General features: G+C 41.4%; 1 protein-coding gene across 7 annotated transcripts in view; it reads left to right on the top strand.

Annotated features, from left to right (window-relative positions):
* The window catches only part of FCHSD2 (FCH and double SH3 domains 2), a 168,782-nt gene that overhangs the window by 111,926 nt on the left and 41,908 nt on the right, over nt 1-14,948 (top strand). For all 7 annotated transcript variants that reach the window (XM_068930774.1, XM_068930777.1, XM_068930773.1 and 4 more), the window contains 2 exons: nt 10,265-10,387; nt 14,599-14,694. In XM_068930774.1, coding sequence (XP_068786875.1) covers nt 10,265-10,387; nt 14,599-14,694 — 219 coding nt within the window. The remainder of the gene's footprint in view (nt 1-10,264; nt 10,388-14,598; nt 14,695-14,948) is intronic.

The raw sequence follows: 14,948 nt of genomic DNA, 5'->3' as shown, positions 1-14,948 counted from the left end.
GCAGTGCAGCTGCTATACCTTTGGCATGCTGCTATAATGTTTTTTCCTTTATTGTGCAAGATAATTTCCTTCATTGTTCTCTGATTCTGTGATGATTACGATAATCACAGGGCTGTGATTCGGTGCCGCTTTTCTTTTAGAACATGTTGCTCGTTTGGGTGGATGACAAAAAGTGCTAAAAATAATTTCACTTGACTCCTTAAATTTTCGGATGACTGGTATGGAAGCGCTCCTTTAGTGTTTGGTATTTCTTTAGCAGGGAGCTTCTTGGGGAAAGCAGGATTAGATACGTGAAATATACTGTGCCCTTTTCCTACTGTTTGCATATTCAGTATTTAACATCAAATTTTAAAAGCGCATTTTAATTTGATTTGGAAAACGCCTTAATTATTCAGAAGACACCCTTTGTGATGTGGGTGAAACAGTGGAGAGTAGGTAACTGCAAGTTACTTCATCGTGCCAAATTGCAAGCTATGTCGGTTTGGCATGATAAAAATCTTAAATGCTCAATGCTTAATGGATTGATCTCATTAAAGTATCTTCTCCTAGTATTTTTAATACTGCAACATTGCCATCGCTGAACGTATTCTGAGAGCATCCTTTGAAAAGCTATTCAGTGCTCGGCTGTAACTGACAGGTAACTTTAAACCCATGTTTTAAAACAACATATGGAAGTGATAAATCCAAATAGCGGTTGGGAAGAACAGACTGTGTGAGAGGGCAGGAAAGTTTTTGTTCACCAGATGCATTGGAAGAAATAAAGGAAAAGCACCCTGGGCAAAAAATTAACTGCAGTTAAAATGGAAATAAAGAGATTAAGACGGAAAGATGCAGTAATCAACAAGAACTAGAAGCGTCATTGTGCAAAATAGATTGCAAAATGGAAGAAAATGCAAAGGAAAAAATAAGAGCTTGAGGAATGTATATAATCCATATCTGAACCTTTTTTTTTTGTTTACATTTTTTATATACATTTTATCTATCGAGGGAATATTTTTGAGTATTAAGAAACATGGGATTTGGTAAGAAATGTGTTTATATACACACATTTATGTAAATTACGTAAGTAATATTTTTGAAAACGAAGCAACAAAATAGCTCATGGCTGGGTATGTTTGCCCGTCGGAGGAAAGCGTTAAGAAAGCCAACCGCACCTGACAAATGCTAGACACGCCACTTCGTACCCCGTTCTTCGACAGCCGTCACGATGATGACGTGGTCAGCGTTAAGAATCTCGGCGTAGCAGAAAGCATGGGAAAAAGGCTCAAAAAATTGAAAGAAGCGCTTTTCAAGCATGAAGGAAGTGAAACATTATTGGCATGAGTGGTGTAGGATGCTCTTCAGATCTTAAGATAATGTGATGATGAGTCTGCCACAAAGCCTTTTCCGCGTATTGCATTTGAACCACATTTTTTTTTCCCCCCAAGAATAAGGAAGTACAAAAGCAGTCGTGATTGCACCAGAACAATTTATTGAAAATCAGTTATGTCAGAAGAAGGGTCCCCTTTAGATTTATTCCAGTACTGTGAAATAAAAAGCAAAATAGGTCCAAGAAGTCTTTGGAGATAATGCTTCAAATGGTTTGGGAAAAACAGGAGTATTTCTGGATTATAGAAAATCTGTTTTAATCTTCCAGGGCTTTTTAAGCCTTGTACGGTAGAATTTGAAGATCTGCTTCCCCACTCTTAGGCAAATCTTGCATCAGGGTGTTCCCACTGACTTAAGTAGAATTATTCTTGATCCCCGAAACGTTAATTTAATGCTGTCTTCGTCAGGCCGCCTGCCTCGTGGGGCAAGCAGCTATAGAGGGCATTTCCTTTCGTGCCCGTATTCAGCTAACAAACCTTCGTCATTAAATCGGACAGCTGCAGGGCGCTCTCATGTGATCTGGTTGAGGCAAATCTAGAAGGAGTGCTCAGTATTACCATTAATTTTGCTTAGACTTGCTTTAAAGGGCCTTTGTGGATTGGGGGAGAGTAACGGGCATGTGTTGGTGGCCACTACGTGTTTTTCTGTGCTCCGAGCGGACTTCGTTGCGCCAGCAACTACTAAGGTTGGTTTTGTCATAAAAAACAACGACCTCGCCAAAATTGCAGAGGAACAAAATGATGTGCAGAACAATCATCAAGTGACTCATGAGACCAAACAAAGAACCTGCAAACAAGCCCAAAACTATTGATAGGAGAAAATGCAAAGCTCCGGGGTAAGGGAAAGTGCAAAGCGTGCTTATGAGGGCTGAGCTGAAAGGCTGCCAAGCGTAAGTCAGCGTACTCGTCCTCTTCTGGTGTTTATTGTTCCCTTGTTTGATGAAAGCTTCTTGTCTAGGTTGGGGTGAAAGGGGATGGAAGGAAGTTGGTTTCTGCAACCTTTCAGTTTGCTCATAAAGTAGAGCCATTACACCTTCTGCAGCCTTTTTCAGCAGCTTCTCTTCTTACGTTTCGGTCTGTTTTTTTTCCTTTCCGCTCCTGTTCCCAGATTGCTCGTTGTTTCGCTGCTCCTGAGGCGTGTGGATGTGTGTCAGCACCTTCCAGGAACATCTTTCACTTTGTTCGTAGCCTGTTATTTAAGGATATACCTCCGAAGAGCAAGCAGTCATGCAGGATGTTGATTTAAAAGAAAAAAAAAAAGAAAAAGAAGACAAGAAGCTTATTAATTTTAGGGAATTTTTGCAGTTCTCCCACTGCACTGCTGCTGTAAAACTATCTTCTCCAAAATTGCAAAAAGTAACAGGGCAGAAGCCAGATAGGTGACAGAGGAGCCTTCTCCAGCAGTAGGAGAAGCTCCTGCTGCCGTGAGCTTACTGGGCCAATATCTTCTTTATTTCCATGAAATATGAACAGGTTGGTGGCTTGGGAGGTAGGAGGGTTTGCTGCAAGTGCAGTAAGGATTGCAAATAACCGTAAGTTGCTAGTTATTTTTTTCTGTTTGTTTGTTTTGGCCAATACCTTGTTTCTGACAATGCTCAGCGTTTAAAGAAGTACATGCTGCTGGTATTGAGTATAACTAAGGTGCCCCGGGCGCTTGGCTGTCCACCCGGACTTAGCAATGGTGTTTACTGGATTACTTCTAAGGGAGTGCTGAAGCTGCCCTGTTACGGAGGAAGCAATCAAAAGCCGCTTTAATTATGAAATCGAAGGAAAACTAGAGCGTTCTTGGTGTAAGGGACCCGTCAGAGCTTGGAAAAGCTTTGGAAAGCTTTTTTCCCTGTTCCCATCCCAGGTAAGCTGCACAGTGGCAATCCTCTAAGAAAATCAAGGCTTTCAGCCTAGTACGACTTTTCTTCCTCGCGCATGCAAGATTTCCAGTTTCAAACTAGATGTAATGAAGGTGCCAGGGAGGAAAAAGCACACAAAGGAAAAGAAAGAAGGAAGAGGAAGAAAAAAAATATATATATAAAAAACAGAACCAGAATTGTCTTTCTTTCTACTCTTGCTCCTTTGGGACTGGGCCCAGCTCTTGCATTTGGAGCAGCAGCTGCCTGCACCGAACTAGACAGAGGCCTTCCTCGCTCTGAGCAGATTTCTCTTGTTTAGTGAAACTGTGGTTTCCTTTTATGCTGCAGCTTTATGGGACCCCACTGAATTCCAGATGTTCGCGGTCAGGACGGGGCTAGCGATAGTTCAGCAAATTGGACCTCACTGTAAAACAGGCCTGTCGCTACAGCATCTCTAGACGTGCAGGGTTCTCTTGTGATAGAGCAAATTCCTTTGGCCTGGGCTTAGCACCGTCGTTCGCTGGCTGTAAACCGGCTGGCTCGACTACTACGTTACTTGAAATTCCGATTTTACGGAGCTAAGCCTGGGAGATCCTTTCTCCTTGCAGAGCGAGGAAATCCAGCGCTAACTTCTCGATCCGGACAAGACGACAGGTTTGTGTTGCCTGCTTTTCTCCGCAGCGGGCCCTGGCTCGTCTGCTTGCACCGCCGGTTCATCAGAAAAAGCGGATTTTGATAAAAATGGCGAGTCTGCAAAGGGCAGGTCAGGCAGCAGGCTTCCAGTCGTTTCCAAATCGGATTTGGTTGTTCAGAGCTGTGATCGGCGCAGACGCTGGGCAGTTGCTCCTGCAGGACCGCTCTCACCGAGAACCGCAGAGGCGGGAGCGCAGATACCCGTCTCAGCAGATACCCGCTTGCCGCACGCGTGCTCTTCGGGGGTCTTTATGTATGCTTTGATCTGGGGTTTGTTGGTGATTTATATAGAGAAGTTGCGCTCTGTTGGCAAACACTCAGAGACCTGATTTACTTTCGCGTTCGGATGTCTTGATGGAGAAGAGAGGTGTGTCGACATACTGCAGCGGTGGAAGAACGCAGAAAGGGTAAGACTTAAAACAAGCTCCTCTCCTGTACTAGGAGAAAACTGATGTCTAGAATAAATGACTACCAGGAATAGCGCTCAGCAATTTTAAGAGAAAATCGCTGTGGAATGTAATTGTTAACTGAAAAGGATGGGTTTTCCTGACCTTCCTTCCTTTCTCCCCCTCAATGTCCTTGGCAAATGCCGCTGTGCATCGCTGATCGGAATACTGCTGCGCTCAGCAAAGCCAGCTGGTTCAAGTTGTTGACTTTATTACTTGCGAGTTTTAGAAGAATTTCTGAAATACTCTGCCCTTCGCCGTCATCTCTTTCTCAACACTCAGGGCATAACATTTGAGAGTCTTCCTTAAACTAAGAGAAACCGAGAGAGTCAAATAATCAGACCCGCTGCCATGCTTGAGATAAAATTGATGCAAATTCATATTGTTTTACTGGTTTTTTTTTTTTTTTTTGAATGTTAAGTAAGAAGAGGTTTAAGATAGTGTTATGGAAAATACGGGAAGGAAAATACAGTCCCTATTCTTAGTAAATTGCAGTTTATTTAAAAAAAAGATCAGGGGCAGAGAAAACATGGTTTCTGATGTAAACGAAAATAGGGTGGTGCAAGAATTTAGAAACAGTTTATAATAGGCTACCTAAAACAGAAGGAAGATGACATCTATGATACGAATCTCCCATTTTATTTTCGGGCTTTTGCTTTGATTGCTAGACAGGAAAATAAGTCACATTATTGTGATGTAATACCACTGGGTTAACAGATAACGTGAAAATTTATCACTTGACAAACACAATGATTTTTTGTTGAGTTCATTTAAAACTTTTCCTTATCTGTTCGTTTTCAGCCTGTCATCAGGGAGGGACGGGGCAGGTCTAATTTTGTTAGGTTACCTCCACCCATGTAAGGAAATTCTTAGCCTTCGACATCAGCTATGATGTTTCCTGCAGCGTGGTGGCAGCTTACCGAACGTTCGCCGATGTTTTTCACGCTCAGCGTCGGCAACACCGGTGAACTGCCGAGTTGCGTGAAGGTTGTTGAAGGTACTAATGAAAGGACGGCCGCTTATAAACTAAAACTTGGGTTCGATCTGCAGTGGTTGCCTTATTGAAAGACTGGGCTTCCGGTGAGGGTCGTCAAGCTCAGCGCCCACGTTTAAGACCAGAAAGCTCTTCAGTGAGCGCTAGCATGACTTGTTTCAATAGTTGTCAGCGGTGATTCAGATGAGACCAGTGAAAACCTACAGAGTTTTGCAAGTGTCGTTTTAACTGGAGAACTTTTTGTGGTCTTTTAATCCTGCGAAGTCCAGATGTAGGTGCCTAGAGTAGATTCAGATCGTTAAATTAGAGGTTTAACTTGAACATAAGAATTGAAACTATGAAAATATTATCCAAAGCAATTTCTCTCCAAGACAAAATCATGAGGAGAAGAGCAGGAATGTTTCAGAAACAGATGAGATGATGTAGGTGCCTTTGCACAACTCTGCGTTACGTGTGGGTCAAATCAATTTACGTTGGTGTGTTGGGATTTTAGAAGGAACGCGTCTCTTAAAATAAAAGATTTGCAGCGTTTTAGCTTGTTCTGCATCCTCTCCCAGGAATGCAAAGGGTCTGAAGATGTTTTCTGGTGCGTGTTTGAGCGTTTAAATGGTAATTTTTTAAAGGAGTGTAACCTGCGAGTGTTACAGGGAAGAAGGCCTCCAAGCGAGTTACGTGAATGAACACGGTATGTTCAATACTTCGTCCTTTCTGCAGAATACATTATATATCATCTTAGGTTAAGACCAGCATCCAAAAAGCAGCCAACTGTACTAAAAATTTTTGAAGTACAGTTTTATTTAAATCTTTGTCTTTGAGGAGCGCGGTGTAGAATGCAGAATTATTAAAACCAGTGCATCTGAGAAGGTCCTAAAACGTTTTGTACGATCACTTGGATTAAGAAATACCTATACATCCTCAAAATTACGAACTAAATTTGGACTGAGGAATTTTGTTGCTTGTGAAACGTATGTCATACTGTACTTGAAACTGTATGTTGAAATCAGAAAAATGTGTTTCCCTCCCCTCTACTCCAGATCAACTGCATAGGATTTTTTTTTTAAATAAAAATCCCATTTCATTTGACTATTTATCTTTACTTTTACTAAGGGTTCCAATTTCTCTCCATCCTATTTTGTGCCAGTGTCTGATAAAGCTCTGGCTCGCGTGGAGGAGTAGTTTGGTACCTTTAATATGGCAATTCCACTGCAAAGAAATTATTCTATAAAAACATTTTTTTTTCCATTCTGGGAAATTGTAATTCAATGTTATTTAACTTCATACTAAGTGCTTAAGATGACAGATTGATTTAAAAAAAAAAAATCTTAATTTCCTTTCTGCACTGGCAAAATTTCTTTGAGAGACAGTTCTTTCAGTCTGATTTTAATACAGTAGGTGAGTCTATTCTGTTGAGATTCAGGGAGAGAACAAATGCCATTGTAATGGAATAATGTGGGGTGGGGGCTTGGGCTTTTTTACTTTCTTTCTTTCTTTCTTTCTTTCTTTCTTTCTTTTTTTTTTCTTTTCCGCTTCCTCTTCGCCTTGTGTGATTAGAAATTTTGAAAAGGCTTTTCAAACCTGAACAGTGATGTTCAGTGGTTTGGGTCAGAGTGTTTATAAATGTAAATGACGTTCAGATTATACGTTAAGCAATCACATATGCATATTAATTTATCTTGTGTAGTGCACCAGGCTAAATCTTTTTAATATCAACATATCCAGCTTTGATATAATCGTGTCCGTTTTGTAGAACGAGCAGCTGCGTTACCGTTCAGAGCAACCTGTAACCGTGCAGCAGTCTAGTCTTGTAACTGATGGAATTGTCACTTTTTCATATAATTACGTTTAGACATCCTGAGTTTTTTAATATTGGTTAGAGCTGTACGCTTAGCCGTGGGTTTATTTGGCTGACAAATGGGACTGCGCTGCATTGCGCTGACTTTAATAACTTCAATTCTGACAGCTCTCCTCGGTATTTAAGAATTTCATCATATGGAAACCACTTTTAATTAACAAGGGAAGAAAGGCTGTAATGCAGTTTTCAAGTGCTGACGGATTTGCTTGCTTCCTGATGTTTGCCACAGCGTTTTTCTTCGATGTTACCTTTCATACAGGCTCTCTATAGCACGTAGGGGAATATTCTGGCATCCTAGCACAAAAGTTCAGAGCCGGGGTCATTGCGAGAGCAGTGGTGAAATAGGGTAAAAAAATGAAGTTAGTGTTTATATATCCTTGTTATAGTTCTAGAACTACAGAATATAGCTGTAGATTAAAAAATTAAAGCCATGAGCAAGTTAACCCCCTTCTTCTATATTTTTTTTTCTTTGTAATGCGCATGAGATAATAGCTGCAGAGAACAAACACGACTTGCAGTGGGATTGATCTCGCCCGGCTTTACATGACCACTGTGTGGACGGGTGCATCTAAGCTAATTGTCTAGACGCTATTTACGGTCAGTGAAGAGGAATAGGCGCTTGGCATGCTGCGTTTCATCTGACCCGTTGTAGCCATCTATCTTAGAAGGAGCTGAATCGCCCCGCAGAAGTACCAGCTTCCCTCCGTTGGCTGTAAAAGGAGCCTCGAGTGACAAACTCGGACGTAGATGTCGGCGCGGTAGAAGTCTTAAGTTAAATGACATGAATCCCTCCTGCTGTGTCCAGCATAAAAAGCACATATGGGCTCGATATGAAGGCAGAGGGAGGGGAGTGAGGTCCGAAATAGTCCTTTTGATTATTTGCGAACCTGTATTTATAACGTACTGGGAGAAAAAAAAAAATCACAACCGCTTTGTCAAATGTAACCTATTTGTTCACGTATATTAGCAGAGTTGCACTCCAGCTCCGTGTTTGATAAGAAAAGCTTTAGGAATAGATAGACTGGAGCGTACAAATCTGGAAATTTGGTTTTGTGGGGTTTGGGGATCGCTGCCGTCATGCAGCAGCTCTCCTGAAAGAGCACAGCCGTCCCTATCAGTTTTGTACTTCATTTGTACTCTCTGCAATTGCAGGACGGACCTGCTGTTGGGACTACGTGTCCTTCATGTGAAAATAAACGCCTTTCAAAATGCAATACTGCCATTTGTGGTGCTCCGATAACTCTAATACTGACGATTTGCTCCTTATAAAAACATATAAAGTGTCAGAGTTACAGTCCTGATGATAACCTAAAAGATGCCCTATGAAATAACTGGGCTTTGCAAGACTAACGTTCCAGTAGAACTCTACGTGTGCCAAGAGAGACAAAACCAGACGTGGCAAGTGCATGTTGTTCTCTGTTTTTTTTTTTTTTAAATGAATTCTGCATTACGAATTTCCTGACGTTTTTGTCGGCCTTAAGTTCACATTACTAATTCTTTGCTTTCATAGGAACTTGAAACAGTGGTCGAATATAGGTAGGGCTGCCGTCACTTGTGGATGCCCTGAAGAAGTTAACGTATATCTCTTCCCCAGCCGTCCAGTGCATCTTCCTTAGCTTAGTAGAGCCTGCCAGTGGCTCGGGGCCTCAAGGAGCTGCCCTGGCCTCTGACCCCTTGAGATTGGCCTTTGATGCAGATAGCTTTGAGAAGGGTTGAGTGATCGGGCTATATTGTGGCGAGGTGAAAGAAATTCTCATGTCTGCTGCTGTTTTTGCCTGGCGTCCTCTTTGTTCGCGTTTCGATGGGCGGATGTTTGCAGCAGCAGGTTTGGTTGGGGAGACGGGCTGGTTTAACGTCTGCAGTTGAATGGAAAAAGCCGACTGTCCCAGAAAGCGCTGAACTTTACACTTGGTGGGTGGAGAAAGAAGAAAAGAGTGGATGTGTAAGGTGGATTTTATTAAAGTTTTGGACGTGAGGATTGCAAATATTAGTTTTCCTCAAAACTAGACTTCGTTAGGGATAGTCTTCATTTGGTGTTTCCTGTAGCTGTGGGCTGATGTTGGGTGAAAGTTTTCTGCAAAAGGAAAATCTCTGCTGTTTTCATCTCAAATTGTGAATGATTTGTGTCTATTTTGCATGCATTTGCTAGCCTCGTCTTAAATGTCGAGTTTGATTTTTGTTGGAGCATGAGCTGTTTCTTAAGGCTTGTGCAATTTCACCTTCCCCCGCCCCCCCCCCCCACCGCCCAGAGTGTTCAAAATGATTTAAACAAACCAATGCAAATACGTTATTTAATAAGTTGAAATCTGGTATATCCTATGTAAATGAATATCCGTGAAATTTAAATGAAATTAAGTGGCAGTCACTTACAAAGTAGTCCGTGTTTAACAGCAGGCTTACATTAAACCTGTATGCAACCTAGGTCACGCAATATGACTTTATGGCCCTTGTTACAACAGGGCCTTGGAGCTTGAACTTTGATGTTGTCAGCTGTTAATTATTACATTTATGATAGCTATTTGTTCTGTATGTGGTATTTCTGGGCAAAAAAAGGGATGTATTGCCCCTGTGTAAAATGGTAGGTATTGATTAACACTTGTTAATGAGCAAATAGGTATGTATTTGAAGGATACGGATGTTAAGTGCCTGGGTAATGTCATTTAGAGTGCTGTACAGTGATTTAAGGAGTGCTCTGGCTGGTAGAAGCCACGTATCCTGTCAATTACTAGGTCACTTTCTCTATATAACTAACACGTCCCCAAGCAAGTTCACTTACCCAAACCTGACCTCAGTGTGCTGCTATGGTTATATTACTCAACTGGATGGAAATCATTTAATAACATGATATTATTGCAGTGCTCTGTGGTGCCATCTAATGGAAATAAAGCACTGTCCTTCCTTCCTGTCAAAAATGAAACGTGTTCACCTGTCACTCTAGTAATTGTAGGTGAATATGCTTTAAAAAAGCTGAACATGGGCCTCTTAAAAATCTGAAGATGACTATTAATGAAGGGTGTTCTAAAGTACTTAACTGCTTTCCTTTAATTCTCTCCCTCTTCGTATAGGCTCTTGATGGAAATGTATATGATCACCTTAAGGATTATTTGATGGCATTCAGCAGGACTGAACTAGAGACATGCCAAGCTGTACAAAACACGTTCCAGTTTTTACTGGAGACTTCCAGCAGGGTAAGTTTTCCCTGAATGATCCTTTGTGACTGGAATACTTAACGGCATATGTAAGTTCTCAATCTTAAGGTTTGCTTCCCAAGTAGTGACAAATCTGAAGGGTCATTATTTTTGGTTATCCCTGGTGACAAATCTGAAGGGTCTTTATTTTTGGTTATCCCTGAGTGATATTAAGTTAAAAGCGACCAGACGGTTTCCTTGGGGATAACTTTTCCTATTGCCACCCAGATGGCATTCTCCGGAGTGCGTGTACATAGTACAAGATCTTTAAAGACTAGCAAACAAGAGATGTCCCACTGTATTCACTCTACATGTTTAGAAAGAGAAATTGCAGTTGAAGGTTCTGTGCTGTGTGTTGTGGAATAGCATTAGTCACCCGTCCCAGTAAAGCTATATGAAGCTGTTTGGTTCATTTCTTAATAATTGACTGTCAACTTAAAAACAAAATATTACAGCTTTCTCTCCTTTGAATTAAGAATGGCAAATACAGAAAACAGATCTGAGTCGCGTTGTGGACGTGGTTTGTTTGCTTTGTCGAGCAGCCAAAATCAGAAGTACGTGGTCCTTTCCAGGATAATTTTGATACTTAAATATTTCATCTGCTGGGCTGAAAAATAAAATAAAATAAAATAAATGCCAGCAGGCCTCAAACCAAGTAGACTTGAAGTGTTTTGGTGCAGTCATAATGTTCCTTTATGGGTACACCATGACCACCCACGCAGGAAGAGAGCATGCTAACACAGCTTGTGCTATAAAGACTTACATAGACACGACGTTTTTAACACATTCCTTGTTCACCTGCAAACATGCTAACTTGCATCTTATTAAGGTAAAACGGACGGACTAAAAATTCGTTCTAGCTAGGCGTTGAATTTAGTTGACAGTTACTGCAAAAATAATGAAAACACCATTTTATCTCCTGCTGGAAAAGGATGTTCAATAACTGACCTTTGTGTGTAGCCCTCAGGTTGACTTAAAATACATCTTCCCTGAAAGTGCTGTTTGTGAATCTTTATACTAAATATGCTTATATGTAGGGTCTGCATATTTACACATCCTTTCTCAGTGTTGCATTAAATGCTTTGTAATGAGAATATTTGGAATATTTCCTGGCTGGTGATTTCATCTAGCTCAAACCGTTATTTCCGAACGGCTCATTTGCGTGGAAATACCTTCGTCGTGTATTCGTGCACGCTACGCTTGCGGCAGCTTGTGCCAGCAAACCTCTGCGCAGCCAAAAGCCTGCACATCCAACTTATTTTATACAGTAACAACTTTGCGCTGGATGTTTGAGGACGATATTTCTGTTTCTGCTTTGCTAAGTCAGTACGACGCCTGGAGATGGAGCAAAAATGTAAATACAGCTGTCAGGTCTGAACAGGCTTTTTACAACTGTTGCATAGCTCGTCGGCACCGGTTTTCTCTCCTTTCGGTGCAAGAATGCAGAAAAGAAAAGCTTGCATTGTATTACCGCTTACCGTTCGTGACCTCCTCTGAAAGCCTGACAATACTAAATGCATTAATCGGTGGGTAAAATTCTAGATATTTAAAACCAGAGTATATCCACATGGTCAAAACGCACCTCTTATTGCACAGTCATAAGTTTCCCTCGTCCTTTCTCTTGAGCTTTTACAGCTTTTCCTGTCGGTCCACGTGGCAGGAGTCGGTCAGCTCAAAGAGGAGGGGTGAAGGCTTTCTAAAAACAGCTTGAGCGTTCAACATGTAACAGTCAAAATTTGTTAGCAGGGTACTAAATCAGAATAAAAACCAGCCTGCTATCACAGCAAAGATTTTTTCAATATTTAATGTGTGCGCTCAGGTAGACATGTTTTGGGTTTTCCCTTCTCATCTTAAGTGTAAAGTTTGCATTTCTGGTTATAGGATGTTCGGATGAAATGCTGTTTGCTTTAGGACGAGATGAGTTGCTCCCTGGAAGTGCCCGTTTACCCCTCTCGAATATAGAGAGAGCCAAAAGCGGCCGCAATCAGATGGGCTCGTCTGCGTCGCAGTCAACTGCTCGGATGGACGTCACTCATAGGCACTACGGCAGCCGCCTAATGCCGATTGAGGGGAATCACGGGTCTATGAAAACATTTTGCACAGAAAAGTTACTTTTGAGATAAAAGTCCCGCAACACGCTATTTCACGATAAACTGTGCAGTTTTGGAGGTTTTGTTATTGCTCAGTTGGAGTGACCCATGTCCTTCCTCTGTCGCATCCAAGAAATATCACCATCTGACACTGAGTATATAGAAAAGCTCTTCAACTTCCTTTGCAGTTGCATGGTCTTGCTCAGGGCTCGTACTTCCTGGACTTATCTTTTAAATGCAGAAAATGTAATTTTCTTCAGATCGCTTTGTGAAATTCCATTAGCTTTTTAAAATCACTGAATTTCTGCAGTGTTTCTGTTAAGAAGCTTCACCGGTCTAGGGTGAATCATTTCATTTATGCGTGTCTCTGACCATGCATTATTTCTGCGTATGTTATCCACTAAACATTTGATTTCAAGTGTATTTTCCAGTGCATTTATTGACATTGGCTTCATGGGAAAAAAGCACAATAACAGTGAATTAAGTTTTGAATAACAGGAAATTCATTTGGAAAAGTTGCTCTTAAATCCTGAGAATGTTGTGTTGCTGAAAAGTCTTTTTATTTCCTTTTTAATAATTGTCAAATATGCAGTGCATAATACTCTGGAGTATTTATTTGCTGCACTCGCACTGTCTCACAGCAGCACGGACGTTATAATGAGAGTTGCCTTATTTATAACTAAATCTTTTGCCTTCCAAGGACCGTTTTGCATGAGCGCTCTTGTTGAGATGATTTTTCTCTGCAAAACGCCGAGTTGCATATGGGTTAGATTTCTACAGTGAAAGTTTATTTTATTAAAACAACTGAAAAGCCATCTTTATTTTGAACTTTCTGGTGTCGGCTGTGTTACGTCCTCAGTAACTCTGGGTTTTCCTTTTTTTTTTTGGTGGAAGTTGGCTTGAAATAGTTACGTGCGTTGGAAAGGGCACAGAGCTGTGTTGCGTTTATATCTCAAGGGCTGTGTGAAAACAGGCCGGTTATCTCAAACTTTTGCTTAGTATTTCACATCCATTGTAGTAATTTTCTTGGATGTGTAATTACAGAGCACCTAACGCCAGCTCCCGGCGTCGTTTCTCTGTGCGTTTGAGTGAGCTGATGGCAATCTGCTCCGGTTGGTGCGGGCTCTTACGCTCCGAAATGAATGAATCGTTGCCCCAGCAGGACTATTGACTTTTTCTTTTTTTAACCCGGGACGCTAATTTTTTTTTTTTTTTTAACAGTTTAGTATTTCAGTGGCACAGCTGCCAACGTTTTAATGTATCAGAGAGCAAGTTGTATTTTCAGGATCACACTGTAGGCTGCTTTTCTTGGCCATATGCAGCGCTGCTGCTATTTCTGGACGTCGTCAGTCGTTTTTGTAATTTCTTGTTGCTCTTTGGGCGTTTCCATCAATTGAAGCGGTGAAAACCTTGCAGAGTTTGAAAACTAGTGATCCTCTTTTTAATGTTGCAATCACTGAGTTTTTCTTTGTAAATATATGTCATTTGTGATATCAGTGATCTGTCCGGTGATACACGCCATGCTATCTGAAAGGCCTCATTAGGCAAATTCGGCAGCTGAAGTAGTTTTGATGCGGCAAAGTAAAAACTATGACGGGTTTCTCTGAAAGCTGTGTAATATGAAGAGATGCATTTTTAATTGATTTGTACATGCTTTATTCCAAATAGTATTTTCACCTGCTGCAACTAATAACTTGCGTAAAAACAGGGCATTTTGATTTAAGGAATAACTGCGTACGAGAAATTATCCACAAGAGGAGAGAAAAATGTTTATGGTGGTGACGCTACATAGTGGATACCGATATACTTGGTAGTTATTTTCTACGTTTTGCCATTATGGTGCTTTTTATTTGTTAATAGCAGATATATTTTGGGTCTCTGTCTCCCGGTGTGTGTCCTACCAGTCACTTCTGGACAACCGTGGGTAGCATCGCCGAGGGCCTGGTTCGGGATTGCCTTGGGAGACAAAAATGAGGAAACTCAGTTTTGTTGCATTCACGGTTGCGCTACAGATTTGGTCGCCGATTGAAAGAGCGTGCTGATTGCTGTATGGCCGCGTTTGCATAATATCTTTTAAGTTTGCGGAATAGCGGATCTCAGTGGCCTTTCCTATTTTCGCAGGTGGTGCGGGATTACAATCTGCAGCTGTTTTTGCAGGAGAACTCTGTATTTCACAAACCGCAACCCTTCCAGTTCCAACCCTGTGACAGTGACACGGTAGGAACGTTGCTAAGTTCTCTGGTTTATTTGTCCTTGCTGTGTTTCTAAGAACTTTGTTATAAACGGGGGAGGAAATAGCGTTCACTGGTATCCTGGTACGTGTCAGCCTTCGGCTACGTTTTTGGAGAAGAAAGGGAAAGTGGCCGGATGCCACCAGTTCAGTTTACACGAGGTGGGTGATTATAACAGAGCATCGAACGGGCGCAACGCCGCTACCGTCATCCGTGAAAGAGCTGGATTTTTTTTGTAAC

The sequence above is a fragment of the Struthio camelus genome, chromosome 1, assembly GCF_040807025.1.
Source record: "Struthio camelus isolate bStrCam1 chromosome 1, bStrCam1.hap1, whole genome shotgun sequence".
Lineage (NCBI taxonomy): Eukaryota > Metazoa > Chordata > Aves > Struthioniformes > Struthionidae > Struthio > Struthio camelus.
The sequence above is the reverse complement of the archived record's forward strand: the minus strand, read 5'-3'. Positions and strand labels throughout refer to the sequence as shown.